This window comes from Lathamus discolor, chromosome 6 (assembly GCF_037157495.1).
Source record: "Lathamus discolor isolate bLatDis1 chromosome 6, bLatDis1.hap1, whole genome shotgun sequence".
NCBI classification, from domain to species: Eukaryota; Metazoa; Chordata; class Aves; order Psittaciformes; family Psittacidae; genus Lathamus; species Lathamus discolor.
Window position 1 is genome coordinate 54,850,059 of NC_088889.1, and position 16,456 is coordinate 54,866,514.

A 16,456-nucleotide genomic window follows, 5' to 3' on the forward strand; every position below is an offset into this window, starting at 1 on the left:
CCAGCAGGATCTCTTCAACTCCTCCTGCAAAATAAGGCTGGGTTTGGGTTCTCTCATCCCTCCCTTCACTCCAGCCACCTGGATACCCTGTTCCTTCCCCCTGTTAATCAAAGTAAGCTCCAGATGCACTTTCCAGCTTTCTAACCCGACAAGGGTTGAGAGCTAGAAATATTCAACTTCTTTTCCATAAGACCAAGCTATGGCTATTTGCCAGAAAAATGCAATTAAAAATGTGGCACAGGCCCTGAAAGTCCTTGGGTAGTGAATTTGCTGCACCAGTTCTTGGCATCAGAAAAGTTACCCTTTGGTGGAGGCACAGGAGAGCGGGCAATGAGTGAGGATTAATCAAACTGGCATCTGACACGGGCCCCTATGCAGGGCTGGGCTGCTCCACACACAGCTGCACAGGGAAACAAGAACCACAACAAAGATTTTCATTTCCAAGCCAAAGATTCTGCCTGACCAGCAGCCACCTAATGTCCAGATTAACCATGGCGGGGGATGGAAGCCTATCAGCACAGAAGAGAAAATGTTCCAGAAGAGCATCTTGCCCCCGGACACAGACAGAAGGGAGGACATTTGGAACAGCAGCTTCCCCACAGCCGCCTGGCAGCAAGGCACGTGCCTCCTGACAGCAGGGCGACACTGGCCTGCACCCGTCTCTTCAGGGGAAACCACAGCTCGAGTCCCTGCAGCGCAGCAGCACGCCTGGGCACAGTGGGGGCACGGCACAGCCGGCGAGTGCTGGGAAGGGGACGTTTGGTATCAAGCCAGCTGCGCAGCACGTGAGCGAGGCTCATCCTGCCATGGGAGTGCCAGCAATGCGAGGCGGCAGACGTGGCTGTTGCAAAGGTCTCTTTCCTCGTGTTTGCTCTCCAAGTGTGATTTTTCCATCACAGGCTGCTGTCTGTCCCTAGCCACAGACACAGCTCAAGAGAAGTCTGTGCTACCCAGTGCTTTATCTTTGATCTACTACCAAACCCCAATCATCTGTATGGGATCTGTATAGATGGATCCCATACAGACATGGGAGTAAATTTCTGAAAGGGATTGTCTAGGGTAGGTTTTAGGAGAAAACTGCACTGAACACACAATGTATGAAGGATATGTAAGTAAATGGCTTGAGAAAGTAAAAGAGAGACGGCAAGCTCTGTGGCCTTCTCCAGAAGACAACAAAATAGCTACAACAATGAAACCTTGTGCAGTGATAGGGAGGGATGTAGGACAGCATAGGGAGAAGTCACAAATAAGAAACAGGAAACACCTTCGAAAAACTCCTTGCAGGAGACCTCAGAAATGTGAGGGAACAGCCCCACAACAGCCTAAAATAGAGGCAGATGGTTCTGGAGCCAATGAAATAATCCCCAGCACATCAGGGCACTGCATGTGCCGCAAGTTGCGTCAGAAGCCCATTCCTGCTTCTTGCCTTTTAAACCATGACATTGCCCAAAGCTATTTTGAGACACTGATCCATGTTTTTTTCCTTTAGCAATTAAGGAAGTAACAGCATCCATAAAGATATCTCCTGCACTGAATAGAAGAAGAAATTGTGTTAGCTCAGCTAATGGCGGTCAACAAGCTATGCAACAGTGTCTCTGGTACCTGCTGCTTCAAGGCAAAGTGAGATAGCCCTACACCAGCCAATAACTTACTTACAAAGTCACTGGGATAGTAGCCTTTGGCTTTCCTGGACTGCAGAGAAGCATTCAAGATAGTGAAGCCTTTCATAAGCAGTGTTAACTGATAAAAATCAAATTACAAACACATTTCACCCTGAAGACTCAGCTTGGGTGTATGTAGTTTTGCTAGGGCTTGTCTTACTGGGTTGATTTTGTTTGTTTCCATTACTAAGCATCATCTCTCCTGTCTACCAGACTGGCACAGGACCACAAGCAGGGCTATTTTAAAAACCTTTTCTTAACCTGTGGTAGTGATGACTGACTCCACATCTGTAGCAATCCTATAGCTGTCAGCAGGATTGGAGATTTCCTTCTGAGTACAGTCAGCAATGTACCATTTCCGATGACCAACAATATTAAGCCAGTCTAGAATTCAAACGTCTCTGCAGGGTTGTAGGAGCTGTCACAGGCTAATGCTTTCAGGGTAGGCCACTGGGTCTCAGAAATAAAAGCAGAAAAATAGCATTTGCTGCCAGCATCTTATCTCAGAGCAAAGACTGCTTTTCCCTCCTGGGGTTCCAGATCTTCCTCTTCGTGCAGCACCAAGCAAGCCTCTCCAAACATTTCATTTTTTGTAACACTCACAAAAGAGCCCCTTCCAGATGTTTAAAAACCTGAACCACAGTGGGTCAGTCTTCCCATTTTGCTTATCAGAGCTGCACTGCTGGCACCTCAAGGGCACACACCCTTCCTCAGGGAGCGAGATCAGGTGGGGCTATGTCCCCCAGTGCTGCCCAAGACCTCAGGAGGATGCTGTGAAGCTGCAGGGAGCTTCAGGAACCAGCCAGCCAGCAACCTGAAATGCCCAGCCAGGGGCTGTCTCAGACAATTCTTCTCAGGGTGGGAAGGGGCATTTATTTGGCTTGTCACACCAAAATCCAGATTAAAAATTTCTACTGCTTATGGAAAAGTCCCCACAGCTCATCCCAGGCGTGGTTTCCAGGCTACAAGCACACATTCTCAGGAGACTTGTCATTATTTGTATCACACTCCTCTGTGAAAGAGAATGCAGATCTCTGTCACTCAGCAAAAAATAGTGTTAGGTTTTACGCTGCTCTAAGCATCACCTTGGAGGGGCTGGGTAAGCCCAACGTGCTGGCTGTGGGGCACAGGGCCACAGCAGAAAGCAAGGCCCGTTGCCACAGACAAGTGCCACACACTGCCATCTGCTCCACAAGCTGTGTGGCAAGTCTGGGGCCTCTCTCCAGTCTTTCTGATATGGGTGCAGACCCAAAATAAAACGCCGCACGGAGAACTGTCAGTTCCTTCCTTGTCAGCAGCAATGGCAAGCCGAGCCTCTAGGTAGTAACAGTGGGGGGTTTGCACACAAAGCGTGTTGTCCCCAGGGCTGAAATCCACCTTTTACCTTCCCTTTCCTATATCCAGCTTTATTTGTACCCCACAACCCGTCACATTTATATACTTGTTGGAAGGCCCCAACCACCTCAGTATTTGGCTGCAGCAGAAGGGGATGCACAGAAGAATGGCCACTCAGGAGAAATGGGCACTTGGCAAAACTCTACCCTGTCACATGTGGCTTTTCCAGTAGGGACTGGTATTTTGGAAGGAAGAAAGGCACTTCCATCCAGAAGTGATTTCTTCAGCAAATTTCTTCAACAGAGTAGACTTCGTTTTGCCTACAATCTATCTATGGGGAATAATGCAGGTCTAAATGAAGAGTATTGCAGGCATTGTTGTCACAGCCCTTTATGATAACAGCTAAAGAGCCACTGGTGTAGCACAGAAGGCAGGTGGCATGTGACAGGCTGTACCAGCCCTACCAGCCATTCCCAAACACATGCCAAGGCTGAAACCACCTCCAGCATGCAAAAGGTGCTTTTTCAGCTCAGCTTTCCGGCCCACACAACAGATCCATGCACACCTGGCAGGTGAGGTTTTTGCAAAAGCAACAGGAAGGCAGAACTCAGAAGAGGGGAAGGAGGCTGCCAGTGGCTCAGAAAGCTGGCAGCTCTACACAAGAGACTTGTCCTACAGATCCTTGCAAGGGGCTGCAATCAGATCAGCAAAACCTGGCAAAAGCAAGCAAGGCTGTGCTGGGAAACCCAGGAGGACAGCTCAGCTTGACCTGTGCCTAACGAAAAGCTGAATGAAAAGCTCCACTTGAAAAACATGTCCTGCAGGCTGAAAGCTTATGAAAAACTCATGTTAAAGAAAATGAGAAAATAGTAATGTACCCCAATAAAGCTGTGGGTTTAGAGAGGTGCTACTCTGATACCTTATAAAAAAAGCAGCAGCCCTCCTTATGTAATCATGAGATGAATATGCTTAAGGAGATGGGAGGATGTAAGGTTAAGGTTTGACAGTAGAGCCACAGGTTTTATTTCCAATATCTGTTTTTATGCCAAGATGGTGTGACCTGGGCAAGTCAGTATCAGGCACATACTACATGAATTTGGACTTTCCCAGCCAATCTCAACATATATGGAGTGTGCAGGTACAAACACTGGCCTGTGCAAACACTAATGTACACAGTCCAGGATTCACACTTAGGTATCAAGGGTTTCACTTGCAAAACCCCTGCTGTAATTGGGCTGCAAATATAAATGCGGATCATGCTCACAAATGAGCCTGTAGCTGCTTATCGGTGTTATGCCCTTTATTTTGAGGGTGCAAGTCCACAGGTGCATGGGACATTAACCCAGTGGAAACTTCACAAATGCCAAATTAAGTGCTAAACTTGTCATCATGCTCCTTTTATATCAGGGTTGCAGGAAAAGCCATGAAGCTTCCTTAGTTTTCCCTGCAATGGAGCACAATCTGCACTGCTGTCGCAGCAGCCTGGCTGGCTCTGATTTGTGCTGTAACAAAACCAAAAGACACAAGCAAACAGTGATATGGTAACCAAGCCATGGTCTCAGCCAGCAGAAGCCCAGTTCTGCTGAAGCCATGGGAGACAAAATGACTCACATCAAGCTGAGGATCTGCCCTGTATGTCTAGTATGTGCTGAAAATGTGCAGCTGCTTAATGTCAAACTTACCCTCAGTCTCAAGCAACAATTCAATCAGAGGCTATTTGCAAGGAGCAGAAATGCACCCATTTTGATACATAATCAGAAATTTAATGCTTGATGCCAAACGGGGCCATACTGTCTCCAGAACTGGTTCTGGTGAAGGGCAAAAATTGCCACCATCCTCATTAGCAGGCAGATCTGCAACACAACAGTCAACCTGCAACACTAAATTAATGCAAGAAGAGACACAAGTTGGACTTACTGCAAAGAGAAACTGCCCTGTGCAGCTCAGGGTCAGAGGCTGTGGTGTGTGCCCCCAGACTCTCTGCAGGCATCTGAAATCCTTCCCAGCCTAGCGCACTTTCAGTCTTCCAGGAAAGCTCTCACTCAGCCCATCTACCACTTTTCAGCCTTGGTGGCATGTAATCTCCCAGACTGTTTTGTGCTCCATGTCACCTGGATACTTGTGCACATTCAGCATTACATGGAGGGATGTTCTAGACTGAGTACTTGTCATACAGAAACCTGTCATTAGCTTAAATGCTGTTTAGATTGTGGCAGTATAAGACATGGAAGGGCGCCAACAGGCTAGAAGAAGAAATAGCTTTCACCTTCAGTTTGGGCATGCTGAAATAAGCAAAACCTTCATCTCTACTCGTAATGACAAATTTACTGGGCATCGTATGACATAAAAGGCAGTGGAAAAGTTAAGTGCTAATGTAACAGCCACTTAGGTCTTCAGGAGGGAAGGGAGTTATATAACTAATAATCTTTTTGCTGTTCCAAAGTTTCCACATGCTAGCAGAAGACAGGTTCCAGATGCCATCTTTTTCCAAGAGTCTAATTTCACTGGAGTTATTATTTCCTCAGTATGGCACAGAGAAAGATAACTTTGGCTCGTCTGTCATACTTAGTGTTTTGGATATAGATACTTGATCGAGAAAAGAGAATGGAAGAAATTATCTCTGTCCATTCTGAGCAATTATGTGTGAGTACAGGCTTCTGAACTTGACCCACAATCTCCATGCACAAAGCACACTTTGAACAACAGAAGTGTGTGACTTGAGTGATATATTTGAGTTAATGAAGCCTTTAATCTACAGCACTGCCTGCAGCAGTGATTGGAGCTAACTGCTTAAAGCAACCACACTGGGACACTTTCTAGCCTCCAATTTCAGTTAGCCATATCTCAGCCCACCCTCTCACAGCTACAGCTACAGCAAAGAATGTCAATGTCATAGCAAGAATGCACAAGTTCAGTCTGAAAAAATAAATCATAGCATGTAACACTATGCCTAGGCTCTATCTGGCAGAAATCAGCACAGCTTTTTGCTCAGTAGGACCCAAGCTTTTAGGCTTCTCCCAAAACGTGTGACTGACATAAATGTTAATAAGATGCTGCTAAGCTTACCTAAGGTGGTGACTCCCTCTCTTACTTCACAGAGTTCAGATGTTTAGAAATCTTTTCTATAACTCATTTACATTGGTTTGTTTTTTATACAAGTGCCATATTTCCATAATTGTTTCCGTGGTGTATAAATGTGCATGTTTACAAGCTTCCTGTGTAATAAAATCCCAATTTATGAGGTATTTAAGTAATGGGGAAAATTACTTGAAAGCAAAATGAACTCAACAATGTTGCATATAAACAAAGAGAACAAATAACATTACCCTCTCTACTGTAAGAGTTTCCTCTGACTTAGATGGTTGCTAACACTTTATTAATTAATGCAGAAATAATACATCCTCTGTTTAAGAAGCAAGGCTGAAATAGTTCAAGTTTGATCTGGCATTCTTGTTTTCAACAGCAGTTTGAGGATTAGGAAGCACACTTTCTAATAATAAACCCTTAGAACTATGCTTAGACCTACTACTGCTACAATTGCCCACAGAGCAGACTATCTAAACAGTGTGACTTACATCAGGTTTCTACACTCATTTGGATCACTGTGGTTTGGCCCCTCTTCAGAAGCTCAAACAACATGTACCCCATTCTCCAGCCCTATTCAGTATTTGTTACTCATAAATACCTTTCCAGATCATACCCTTCAGGATTTTCACCCAGTGTTTCTAACTGGCCTTCCTACTCCCCCACAGTGACATCCTGCATCCCCCCAGGGGGTCAACAAGGACTGTTCCCAGGAGGGTTGCTGGCTGCTTCCCAGCTAATGGGGACAGGGCCAAGGGCTCCATGTGCTTGATGCAGCCGAAACAACATATTCTTCCCCAACCCAGCTCTCTCTATTTAAAGATGCAAATACAACAGAATATAAAAGGGAAAGGATTGGGATTGTTAAAATACAGCTTCTATGCAAAAATCTGTCCCATACAGGGAGTTTCACCTCTCTCCCCACACAGGACTGTGTTAGCCCAAGTAAAAGTCAGGTGCAGAGGCAATGTTGTAGGCTCATAGTTCATCTTGCTCAAAAAGACACACTGATACCACCTATAATTGCGCCCCCCAGAAAAGACATATCCTCAGGCAATTAATGTCTTTATATTTCCCATGCCATGTTTTCCTCAAGGGGGTACAAAGCCCTGTGCTAAGTTTAGCCCTAACTTTAGGGAAAAAAAATACTGTCCCTTTGAGCAAGGAACATTATGTAAATGCCAAAACAACTGTGTGTCTTCAGGCGCATCTCTTGCACACGTGTGGCCCTGCAATCACAGTGCCTGCTGGGCAGAAATATCTTTAGGGCAAGGGCTATCTCCCACAAATGCACCCTAAAAGCTGCTTAACCAATATCAGGAGGGAAAAAACAAAACCAAAACAGGACAAAAATCAGTAACAAGGCAGTCTTAGAAAGGGCTTTTATTAAAATGGGACCACTGATGATCGAACAAGAACAGAATTAAACTTCACAGAATCATAGAATAGTTTCGGTTGGAAGGGACCTTTAAAGGTCATCTAGTCCAGCCCCCCTACAATGAGCAGGGACATCTTCAACTAGAGCAGGTTGCCCAGAACATCCACATCCAGCCTGGCCTTGAATGTCTCCAGGGATGGCGCATCCACCACCTGGGCAACCTGTGCCAGTATTTCACCACCCTCTTTGTAAAGAATTCTCTCTTCACATCCAGCCTGAATCTCCCCTCTTTTAGTTTAAAACCATCACCCGTTGAACTATTGCAGCAGACCCTGCTAAAAAGTCTGTCCCCATCTTTCTTACAGGGCCCTTTTAAGAACTGAGTTAATAAGAGCTCTCCAGAGCCTTCTCTTCTCTAGGCTGAACAACCCCAACTATCTCAGCCTTTCCTCACATGGGAGGTGCTCCATCCCTCTGATAATTTCTGTAGCCCTTCTCTGGACCCCCTCCTACAGGTCCATATCTTTCCTGTACTGAGGACTCCAGAGCTGGAAGCAGTACTGCAGGTGGGGTCTCGGAGAACAGAGGGGCAGAATCACCTTCCTTGACCTGCTGGCCTTCTCTGCACCTCACATATCCATGAAACAAATGCACCATTTATTAGTACTGCTTTCTAACTGCAGGCTCCCAGCATACATGGCTTCATGCAGAAAAACCAGCTCTCAATCACAGCAGTATCAAGAACAATAATTTGTAAGCAGGATGCTCCTGCTTGCCTAGCAGAGTAAGCAGTGAAAGCTTCCCTCCAAGGTGACTTCCAACCAGAGTGAGCATTGCTCACCAGCTGGTACAGGGCTGGCAGGCAAATGCATCTTCTCTGCCACAGCCCAGCACCATGCAAGTCTAGACTCTGGCATCAGCAGGATCCCAAAGCTTTATGCCAGCTGGGGACCTGGCACAATACGTTAAAAGGTATTTTAGCCCCAGACTTGTTTATCTGTGGGCATGCTCCCCACACAGCACATCCAAATTGTGCAGCATCACGGACAGCAGCTTGGCTAGCTCTGCACGACAACAAGGTCTCTCCTTGTGCAAGGGGCAGACATGCCAAACCCTCCAGGCCATGATGCATGCCTGGCAACCAGCACAAACAAGCAGACCTAGCCACGATCTCCCTGTAGCTTCCTCTTCATAACCGATGCTTTCTCGTGTGGCTTTTTCCAGCTATCAGCCGTACAGCAGCCCTGGAGCTCACAGTTTCTGATTCCCATTACAAGAGTGTCCTAAAGAGGAAAGAGGGGGACATGGAGGAGACCAGGCTGCCTGTAAGTAGTCAGCGCTATCTGCTGCAGTTATGTACAAAGGCCATTGCTTTGAAAAGAGGAAGCAAAATCATGTCGCTCTCAGCTGTGCTCTTCTAATGTCCTCCCCACTGAAGCTGATGCTGCAGTGTACTGGGAGAGAACATACACTGTAGACAAATCAACTCCTCTGGCTAATTTGATTATGCCTCAGGTGCTGCCCATGAAGACAGCATCCCCACCATGTGTAATAGCAGTGACAGCCATGCTGGCTCCAAACACCTGGTCTATCTCTGCATCGAAAGGCACTGTGGTACTCAGATAAGGCCTGGGCCCCAGGGGGAGCATCTAGCTGTGGCCAGACCCAGTGCTGGTACCTTCGGCAAGTGAACCTGCATGTCACTTCCTGCGCAGCTCCGGCTGGCAGCTGTGCACAGGCTGCACCATGTTCCTGGGCAGTGCACGCTGATGCACGACTCTGTTTCAGCCTGCCCTTGGCAGAGCACAGCACAGCCGGTGCCAGAGCAGCACAGTGTGCTCCTTCGGAGAAACAGCGATGTGAAAACACACTGAAGGTGATGTGCAAAGAACTGCTCCTTAACAGACTGAAGGCTTGCAGCTCTTTATGAGCTCTTTGGAGGATCAGACACCCTCTCCTCCTACCTCTACAGCCATGGCAAACAGCTGCAGCTCTGGTCTGCAGCTGCCAGTCATATCATCCCTCCAGCTCTCCAGAGCTTCACACCTGCATTAGTTGCCTTTGGTGAAGCAAAGAGTCAGTATGTCAGAGATGAAGCCAGAGCAGAAATAAGATTTGTTACATGCCAAAAGGGCAAATGAAGAAAGGTGGGTTTTTTTATTATCCTTCCCAAGTTATGTTCCTAAGTTGTAATTTCTGGTGCAGGCAAACCCAGTCTGAAGGATATACACCCTCCCCAAACAATACTCATGCTTTAGTCCTTGCCACCTCTCAAAGCTCGGTTGAAATACACTCTGCAAGACCACCCTGATTTACTAGCCTTAACAGTGAAGTACTGCCTCCTGTGCATTACGGAACGACTCCTGCCAGGGTGTGAGCCATTCCAGTATTGTCCCAGCATAAGATTTTAGTTCCAAGGTATACGTATGCAATTCACTGTAACCAAAAGCATTACTTCAGGTTGACTTTAGCTTATGGCACAGAAACATAAAAATACCAAAACCTCTTTAGTTACTTTTGAAAGCACACATACACACACACAAAAAAGTTTGGCACTACAGTGGTATAATCTGCAAGCTACTTCCCTCTGTCTCTAAAGATAAAAGTCACCCCAGGGCTGCTGATGAACTTACCAGGTGCATGTTAATAACTGGAGGAAAATTCATCTTAAGTATCAGACTACCAGCTGCTGTGCAGAGCTGGCAAAGCAATTTGAAAGTTCTGAACCCTAGCTTTATGAGTTGGGAACAGGGAAAGGACAGGATTTCTACCTGCAAGAGAGAACACAATGGACTGGCCATTAACCTAAATACTTCCAAACAGGATGACAATGGATCCAGCAGTAGCTGTTCAGAGCTGCAGCAAAGCACCAGGCAACTTTTCCACCAACAGTTAGCTCTCCTTAGTTAGTCTATTGGGATACTCAGGCAAATCCCCCACTCTCTAGAAAGCGGAACATGCACAGTAGCACGCCTGACAGCACAGCTTCTTTGCCGTTCTCACTGAAACCGCTTTCTCTTCTTTCAGCGCTGGAACACCGCTCCACACCTTCACCTGCAGGGCCAGGGCCTGGCATTGCTGGCAGGAGCCACGGCTACTTCGGTTACCAGCTCTGCTCCATCAATCCAGCTGCACTGCTATACACGTCACCTCCTGACAGGACGGCGGCAAGTCGCTACTTTATTGCCGGTTACATTAATTAAGCATCGTGACTCCCCCATGAGACAGGCAGGTGACACCATACCTGCCTTATGTCATCACACGCTGGGGGTGCCGGACTGGCTTGTCTGGGGCGACAAGGTCCCGGTGGGAGGTCACGCAGCCTACGGAAAGGTCTGCCCAGCGCGGTGGCCGCACAAGCCGTGGCCTAAGCCGTCACCTGAAGCGCAAAAGCCACCTCCGGATGGTGAGGCGGAGGTGCCTGCGGGGCGGGGAGGTCGCGCGGCAGGAGGATGCTCCCGGGCGCAGCCGAGGGGAGACCCCAGCAGCGTTGCGCGTGTAGCAGAAGCGTCACGGTTCTGCTCCGCACGGATGTGGAGCAGGAGCGGGCGGGGAGCCGCACCGCGGAGCAACAGCTGCCGCCGCGCGACGAGGGCCGCGCGAGAGCCCGGCACGCAGGGGACGGGGGGCGCAGGGGAGGGGGCGTCCGCCAACGGCGGCTGCCTCACAGCCGGGGCGCGGCGGCGGGAGCCGGCAGCGCCGCGGTGACCGGGCAGGGGACAGCGGCGGGGACAGAGGAGGGAAGGGGATACCACCGGGGGAGGCCATGGGACGGGACGCGGGTCCCGCTCCAGCCACCCGCCGCGCGGCCCGCACTCACCACGGTGACGGGGGAAACCATGGCGGCGGGGCGCAGTGCTGGTGGTGCTGGTGCTGGTGGCGGCGGCGCTGACGATCGCGGTGGCGCTGGCGGCCGCGGTGCTACCGGTACCCGCGCTGCCGCCCGGCCGCTGCCCGCCGGGGCGCTTTTTTAGACAGCTGTGACGTCACAAGAGAGGGGGCCCCCGCGGCGAATGCGCTGAGGGCAGCGCGAGGGGGCGGCCCCGGCTCCGCCCCACCCCGGGCCCGCTGCCGGGCGGGCGCGCGGCCCCCTCGGCCCCCGGCCGCCGCGTCAGTGGCGCGGCCCGCCCCCTGGCGCGGCGCTCGCCGGGCAGCCGGCAGCGGCTGGGTCCTGCGCCGCGGCCCCGCCCCGGGGGTGGCGGCAGCGGAGGCGCGGCGTGCGGCGTGCCGTGGCGGGCGGCGGGGATGCGGGAGCCCCTGGGGGCTGCGCCCCGGAGGGAGGGCAGAGGCTCCCTGCCAGCGCCGCGCGCTGCCCTCCGTGTTGTAGCTCCCTATTGCGGCCGCTCGCTCCTGGCCGAGAGAAGCGTCGGCCCGTTAGGCAGCACGGCTTCCCCGCACGCCGAGGGGTGCCAGCGGCCGCGTATGACACCCGCCCGTCGGTAAACGCTGCGCAACGGCAGCGCCTCGGAGGCTCGAGGACATCCCGGGCAGCTCAGGCCCTCCCCCCGTCGGGAGCTGCTGGTGCCGGCAGGACCAGGCACGAGGCAGGACTGCGTACCCCATACCCCTCGCTCTGTGTCAGGTCCTTCCCGTCCTGGCCTCCTCCGGCACTCCTGCAGGTGCCCGCATACCCCCAGCCCCAGCCTTTCCCCTCTCTTGCCTTCCGGCTGCTTCCTGCCCACCACTCTTCTGCTCTCTCTGCCCGTCTTTTCACATCCCTATTTCTTGCACAGACTCCTATGGCCTTCCATGCTTTCTGCTCCACCTTGACTTCTCACCACCCACCATTTCCCCATTTTTCCTTTTCTAGGGGCTTCTCTCAGTTCACAGTTGCCCGCTTCCCATTGCCCCATCTTAAGACCTGCAGGTGCTTGGCAGGCCCTTTCCCCTCAGAGCTGGACATGGTTTCCAGCTTTCTCTATGCTCGCAGCAGCTGGTGATGGTCCCTGACCCCCCCCCCCCCCCCCCCCAAGAGCGGGTTCCTCCCAGCTCACCTCCCCGTCCCCATCCTTCTGCCAAGGTCATCCAGAGGCTGAGGAAATGTTAGTGTTGGCACAAAGACAGGGTGAGGAACATGTAATGTGAGATACTAGAGAGTGGGACACAGAAGCTCAGGCTTATTAAAGTGACCCTAGGACTACCTGTACTAGTCTATTTGTACTTGAAGATTAATACTTAAGGATTCAGGAAGCTGCTTTACATGTAATACAATCCTGCTCAAAAGTTTCACTTCATAACAAAGCAAACAGGTACTTAAATAGTACATGATTAAGTAATCTGCTATTTGCAGTCTGAGCAAAAGTCATGTTCAGTGTTTATCACAACAAGGGAACATTTTCTTCTATAAAGTAAAAAAAAAAAAAAAAGAAAATACTGTAATAAAAGCTGTGCAACTCTTTGCAGTGTCTGTGCAGTACATCGGTATCTTATTTCCGAGGACAGAATGTATACAAACAACTGCCACAAGACTCACACGGGCATCCGGATTTGTATCAGTAGAGATGTGTGAATAGAGGGCAGCATTTGACCCATCACCATCCAATGGGTCTGAGGTGGACACTGAAGCCTGTGCCTCCTTACCAATCTGAGAGGATTTCTACCCAAACAAAAAACCCTACAGATCTGCTCTATCAGGTTAGAGAGGCATTCAGTGAAATCTGAGGCAAGTAAACCTCAAGCAGATCAAAGCAAACTGTTCTCTGTACAGCAAAGACCTGCGTGGCCACAGCCAAGGGTTTGACTGCTGTTCTTACAGTTTCAGTTCAAACAGTTCATAGGCAGTAATGGAGCAAGAAGAGAAGGATAAGCTTTTCCTTTCAGGGGGAAGCCAGGTGAACTACGGAATGGGAAGAGATTCCATAGCTTTTCACAAAAGAGGCTTTGCTCTGCTGAAATCAAGGTGGATGGTCAGTAGCAGAAGCAGCACAAGGAAACAGGGGTATTTGGATGTCCAAGGGTGCAGTTAATTTGATACCATACAGGGTTTTCAGAAGGACCAATGGAATCTCAGAATTTGGGTTCCTAATTGCTTTGGAAAATCCTTCTGGGAGCTGGATTATGTCTTGGCATTTAAATACCTAGAAAAACCCAAACCCAAAACCTGCTCCTTGTCCTCAGCCAAACTCTTCCTCTGCTTGTTCTGCCCTTTATTTAAGAGACTAGCCAGGCAGTGCAACGGGTAGGGGCATGTTTACACTTGTGTAATGTCTTGTGCTTCTCCAGAAGTGGGAGATGATCTTAGGATGGCTGCAGCTTCACATTTGCTCTTTTTTTCTAAGGCAGTATCTGTCTTCCCTGGTTACCACCTGAAGCTTCCCTTGGTCTCGCAAATGAGGTATTTCTGTCGTTGATGCAAGCATTCAAAATATGTTAACACTGGGGTGGATTTTCATGCTACGTTATTAGCTCAAAGAAACCTATCAGAAGTGAATCTGTGTGCATGTCCTGACTTTTCCGTCTCAAACAAGCACTGGGAAACTCACTCTCAATAGTTTTGTTTGGCAGGGGGCTGACCATTTCTGACTTCCAGACAGTTCCTTCCACAAACCTTTTTAAAACAGAGATTCAGAAGTCCTTATGGTAAACAGGGTATTTGCATGTAATAAGGAGACAGCTTCTATGTCAAAGATTTCGCAAGCTGAATATAAGCTGAAAATTGTTGTTGTTGTTGTTTATTTAATACTAGATTTAATTTCATGTGACTCACAAGATTATTCATGGAATTATGTCCATTTTCCCACTATCAAAACAAGTGCTACATCAATGATAAGTAATTCCTTGTAAGTGAAGGACACCTGGGAGGATAAATTAGGAATTTGGATAAAGCAGAAGTAATTTACGGTTTATCTAAATCCAAGCTCATACAGTCCAGGTCCCGGCACAAATCCATTCCTACTGTACAAACTCCAAGCAATAGACGAGGCAAACGAAGGGAATACAGGATCAATGGCTTCATAACACAGTCAAATTTGCCTTGGTCTGTGCATGCCGCACTTTGGGTGGGTTTCTTTTGCTGGTGGTGTTGCAGTCTCCTGTTCTGACTAGTGCAGGCAAGAGAGATCTCGTGGTTCATCACATCATTTTGTCCTGTATCAACTGCAGGGATTTAACAAAAAATAGAAAATAGTTCTAATTTGGGGTGTGTGGTATTTTTAACTTGCTATCAGTAGGCAAAGAGAGCAGTAATTACTTGAGCATAAATTTATGAGGGTTGGGTATAGCAAAACAGAGCATTAAGTACTTCTGTGCATGTTTGTGCTTGAGAATGCTTCTGCTGGGCCATGTGTGCAGGGGAAAAAAAAAGAAGTTAAGAGAAGTCCCATCTTCAGCAAGGCTGCTCCACTGCCATTTTTTTCCTGAAGGATCCCATGTTGTTCAATGTAGTGCAGTAGCTCCATGATTCAGATGCACATAGGAATTCTATTTAGAATTAACTGCTGTACACTTCACTAATAGTTTGACCCTTTTTCTTCCTGGCCCTGTGGGGTTTTTTCCCACTGTTTTATTCTCCTGTTGGATGAATGTCAGCCTGTGGACCCCACCAGTCCCTAGCTGGGACCCCCACCCAAGCCCGCTCTGTCAGGAAGTATCAGAACTCTTGTGTTGTTAAATGCAGTTCAAACACACACACAAAAGGCCGACTCTTCCCAAAGGTGATTGTCTTTGCAGTGAAGGGTCTGTGGATGTTTGCATGACACAGAATAAATGTGTGTTTATAGGCACATGTTGGGACAACCATAAAGCTCTCTGTTGCCTAGCTGTTTCTTATTCAGGGAGGTTGTCCGACCTCCAGCAATGGCTGGAAGAGCAGCAAAACATTTCTCACATTCAGGTGCCTTTGGAATGAGGCAGGTCCCATTTGCTGGAACGGGCTTTGCCAACGGACGATGGAGCACATGCTTTGTTTTACACTTTCAGATTTACTATTAATACAAAAGTGTCTGGAATTAAACTACTGAGGAGCCAGAAACAAGTGTGTTGCCAAGTGCTGGAAAGGTTTCATTCGAGACTTACACATGTGAGATGCTTCTGAGTCATCATCTCCTTGCTGGCTGCTTCAGAGCACAGTGCACCCAGATCCTAGGATGGCAGTGTCCCTGTCAGCCGCTGCAGGATACATCCGATGTGGCTTTCTGTTTTGTGATATCCAGCTCCATTTAAGCCCATTTGTGATTTGCATACTGGACAGAGTGCTAGTTCCTGAAACTTTTCATGTCAAGTAATGTGGTGTTTGTTCCCCTGTACATGAGTACATTTCCTTTCTACACAGATTTATTTCCTGTCCTTCAAGAACTGCCAGCTCTGTCCAGCTACTTTGTCCCTGAGGGCTATTTCCCATCCACTAATTCCTTAAACAAATGGAATTTTGCTCTCCTAAAATTCAAGGTCCTGACTCTACTCTTCATTTGGCCCATAACGCTCAAGATTGTGAATTTTACCACGGTGTGAACACCTCAGCCAGGCTGCCACCCCTCTTGTAATCTTTAGTCAGTTAATCTGTGTTGGTAAGAAGTAGGTCTAGTGATGTTTCTAATGTTCCTCCTCTGGTCAGGCTGTCTGTTACCTGAGCCTGGTTTTATCAATGTCCGCTCGAGAAGGGATTTTGTATCATAGTTGAGCAGTTTATTAGTGAATGGAGTTCAGCCACTGGCTGTTGGCAAAAAGGTGGTGGTGGATTTCTCATGCCCTGACATTGCAAAGGAGATGCACGTTGGCCACCTGCAGTCCACTATCATTTGCAGGGTATGATGTTTTGCGGTTAAACCATTTAGGAGACTGGGGCACACAGTTTCGGATGCTCATTGCTCACCTCCAAGACAAATTTCTGGATTAATTACTTATCCTCAGCATACTACAAGAGTCTCCTGGGTCACTTACAGCTTGCTGTGCTGCTCTTCCAGGAGACACCAGGGTGACTGGAGTGCCCCGGCAGGATCAGAGCATGTGAGTGCAGTGTTTCCTGTAGCTGAAGTAGGAATGCTTTGTCAGCAGGCTAGCT

At 48.6% G+C, this 16,456-nt stretch overlaps 1 protein-coding gene across 1 annotated transcript in view; it reads right to left on the bottom strand.

The window, feature by feature from the left end:
- The window catches only part of TMEM86A (transmembrane protein 86A), a 29,649-nt gene extending 18,149 nt beyond the window's left edge, over window positions 1-11,500 (bottom strand). Inside the window, exon 1 of the mRNA XM_065682839.1 lies at window positions 11,279-11,500. Coding sequence (XP_065538911.1) covers window positions 11,279-11,299 — 21 coding nt within the window. The 5' untranslated portion in view covers window positions 11,300-11,500. The remainder of the gene's footprint in view (window positions 1-11,278) is intronic.
- Window positions 11,501-16,456: the final 4,956 nt, after the last annotated feature.